This window comes from Rhineura floridana, chromosome 14, assembly GCF_030035675.1.
Source record: "Rhineura floridana isolate rRhiFlo1 chromosome 14, rRhiFlo1.hap2, whole genome shotgun sequence".
Taxonomy (NCBI): Eukaryota; Metazoa; Chordata; class Lepidosauria; order Squamata; family Rhineuridae; genus Rhineura; species Rhineura floridana.
Window position 1 is genome coordinate 24,289,055 of NC_084493.1, and position 3,340 is coordinate 24,292,394.

A 3,340-nucleotide genomic window follows, 5' to 3' on the forward strand; every position below is an offset into this window, starting at 1 on the left:
ATCGACTCGGGCGACTCCCCCGCCCTTCTGTCTTGGGGGAGCCGCTGCGGAGCCGAAGTCCGGACTGAAGCCCAGCTGCGGTGGCCGGCGAGCCAAGGAGGGCTCCCCAGCCGGAGACGAGGCTTCCGCCCTGCCAGCGCTTCTGGGGGGCTTATCTGCGCGGTGAGTCCTTCGCGGGAGAAGTGGCGATGGCCAGGCCAGGCTGGATCATCTGAACTCTTCCCCTCTGTGCTCCGCTGGGACACAACTCAGCGGGATAGAGCACCTGCTTTGCATGCAGGAAGGTCCATCCCGGGCATCTCCAGGGAGGGCTGGGAAAGAACTCCCCCGTCCGAAACCCTGGCGAGCTGCTGCCAGTCAGTGCGAGCAATACTGAGCCGCGGGGACCAAGGGTCTGACTCAGCGTAAGGCAGCTTCCTGTGAACCAGGCGTTCGGGTCTCTCCGAGATGCACCCGGGCAACCCGGAGCCGGTGGGACCCTCCTCGCTCGCCATCCCGTCTCAGAAGATGACTTCTGGAGGAGCGGAGCCCATCAGGGCCGTGTCTGGAGGGGCGTCCACCCCTACTGCCCAGTCCAGGATGGAGAACTTCAGGAAGGTCAAGACGTCGGAGGAGGAGAGCCCCTTGCCCTTTTCGGGCTTGCCCTCCGACGTGGTTGAGATGAAGGTGAAGGAGGGCAGCAAAATCCGGAACTTGATGGGCTTCGCCATGGGCAGGATGGCGCTGGAGGGCACCAGGCAGATTGTCTTCAGCGGCTGTGGCCGGGCGGTCACCAAAACCATCACCTGCGTGGAGATCATGAAGAGGAAGCTGGGGGGTCTCCACCAGGTCACCAAGGTGCAGTATCGGACTCTCCTGGAGGTCTGGGAGAACAAGGACCCCCAGCCAGAGGGCCAAGCGCAACACCTCACTGTCCACAAGAACGTGCCCTCCATCTGCATCTTGCTCTCCAAGGATCCTCTGGATCCCAACCAGATGGGTTACCAGCCCCCTGACCTCCCAGGTGGCCTGTGGGCGGATGAGGGGGCCAGCCAAGAGGACAGATCCAGCGCCTCTCCAAGGGGGACGAAGAGAAGGCTGGCCCTGCCCCATGCCGAGGATCAGCTGAACAAGAAAGCTCAGGTACAGGACACCCAGGAGGAACTGGGGACCGTGGTGGGCTATGGACACTGACGGCTTACCTTGCACAACAGTGAGAAAATCCAAGCCATATGTCACATTATACAGGGACAACCATGATATGTAGAAGTGCACAGAGAGACTGGGCGCACTCTAGATTTGTAGATGTTTTGTGATCAATAAAAGGGGCGATGGAGCAGGCACTGCCTTTGTTCATGGTCTTGTGTGGCAATAGCTTAGACACGGGCAAAACAAACCTAGCTTGAAAGACGCCCTTTCGTCTTTCCCCAATTTCTGACACTCGGTTTTGGCAGAGCGAGGGAATCTGCTCCCTATACCAAGCGGGTGAAAGAGGGTTGTTTGGTCAGGCTGATGGGTGTGGGAAAGAGGCGGAGAGTGGGGTGGAGAGGAGAGACAAAGGCACTGTTTTGTCTGTGTGTGGCTGCACCCAGGATGTTTTGATGTGTCAGATGAACTGGTGGGCGCATGATGTGGCATGCTCAAGGCCTTTGGTAGCCCATAGGGCTAGTGGGTCTGGAAAAGAAGTGTTATATGGACTAGCCAGAAGGAAAGGTCTTTGTTGTTAACCTGAGGAAGAACATCCCCAAAAGGGGATCTTGCTCTATAGAAGGAGATATGTGTGTGTGCGCGCGCATGAGTGTGCGTTCTTTCAATGGTCTTATGATCAGGGGCATTGTTAGAGGGTGGACAAGGGGGCCCGAGGCCTGGGTCTTTTGTCCATGGATCTCATGTCCCTTCCTCCCTTTTTAAACTTTAAAAAAATGCATTGCTTACAGGGTAGTCTTCCCTCTGAAAGTTGACCTAAATTCAGGGGTGTAGTGGTCCAGGGTCTTGGGGGTGGTCTTAGACCACCTAACTTTTTTGGAAGCAGGGTCCCTATCTCTCCAGCGTCCTACAAGCCAATCAGCGTGAAAGGGAAGTGTGTTAGTCACTGAGAAGAGTCTTCTAACATGCTTCCTTGTCCTTTCCTGCTGTTTGGAGCCAATCAGAGTGAAAGGAGGTGAGTCAGCCACTGAGAAGACTCTTTTTAGTAGCTAACCCTCTCCCCTTTCATACTGATTGGCTTGTAGATGCCTCTTGTTGTGGGAGAAGGCATCAATAAGGATCTCATTCAGAACCCAAGAGCAAAAAAGGGTGTGTGTGGCTGAGACTCTGCACTTCTGAATTTGCCACTATATTACTATATTACTGCCTAAATTTGCATCTGCACTTGTGGATTAGCATATGCACATTTTAGGGAAATGAGGGTCATTGGCCAGTGCTCTGAGTTGTTTAAGGACTTAGCAACCCCCTGCTTATGAACACTGTGTAATGAAATAGATGGCTGTCCCTTGTATCAAACAGGGCTGAACCACATCAAATGAAAATAGGAAATGCTCCGTCTTGCAGATTCTTCACATATTCTATACTGTAAGAGTTTCTCTGTTTTATTGAAACTGCAGGTGAACCGGAAGGGAACATTATAGAGGGTTTATTTAAAAGAAAAATGCATGATTTGGAGAAAACAGGCAATGGTTTCCTCCCCCCCCCCTTTTCCATCATGCTAACACTCAGGGTCACCTAGTGAAATTGGCTGGGCGTGGATATGAGACAGACAAAAAGAAATATAACTTCACTCAACGCAGTGACTGATGTCTGGAATTTGCCGTCTCCAGCACAGGTGGCTTGAAAAAGGGATTAGACCCATTTGTGGAGGGCAGGTCTATCAGTGGTTCAGCCATTGTAGCTGAATGGAGCTTCCATGATCAGAGGCAGTATGCCACTTAAATACCAGCTCCTAGAGGAAAACAGCAATGGAAGAATATGCTGCCTTCATGCCCTACTGATGGGCTGTTGGGGTTGCATCTTATCAGCCACTGTAGGAAACAGGATCCCAGACCAGATGGATGTTTGGTCTGGAGCTGAGGCTGTGTGTTCAGGCACTTGCTGAGGGCCCATTCCTCAGTTGGGGGCTCACTGGCAAGATCCCCCAAACCTTCTGCAGTGAGGTTCTCTGAGGGAGGGATCCCCATGGAGGTTGTCTTGGCCCAGACCTGGAGCTGACACTGGTTTGGGCTTATCTAGTAAAGCTCTTCTGACGTTATCAGTCCTATTTCCAAACTAGTTTTCTATCTGCTAATTGGGGGTTCTCCTTATATTGATCCAGAAGTTTGCACGTCTTTGGAGGAGAGGCATAATAGTGGGTCTTCCTACTCCCTCT

At 52.8% G+C, this 3,340-nt stretch overlaps 1 protein-coding gene across 1 annotated transcript; it reads left to right on the top strand.

The window, feature by feature from the left end:
* Nucleotides 1-447: 447 nt before the first annotated feature.
* RPP25 (ribonuclease P and MRP subunit p25) lies at nucleotides 448-1,315 on the top strand. Its single transcript, XM_061595158.1, has one exon. It carries the CDS (start codon nucleotides 448-450, stop codon nucleotides 1,171-1,173), a length of 726 nt encoding a protein of 241 aa, XP_061451142.1. The 3' UTR covers nucleotides 1,174-1,315.
* The last annotated feature ends 2,025 nt before the right edge of the window (nucleotides 1,316-3,340 follow it).

Bases quoted from the DNA above. Each gene is read 5' to 3' on its own strand.
- RPP25 (XM_061595158.1), top strand. From the start codon at position 448: ATGCACCCGGGCAACCCGGAGCCGGTGGGACCCTCCTCGCTCGCCATC.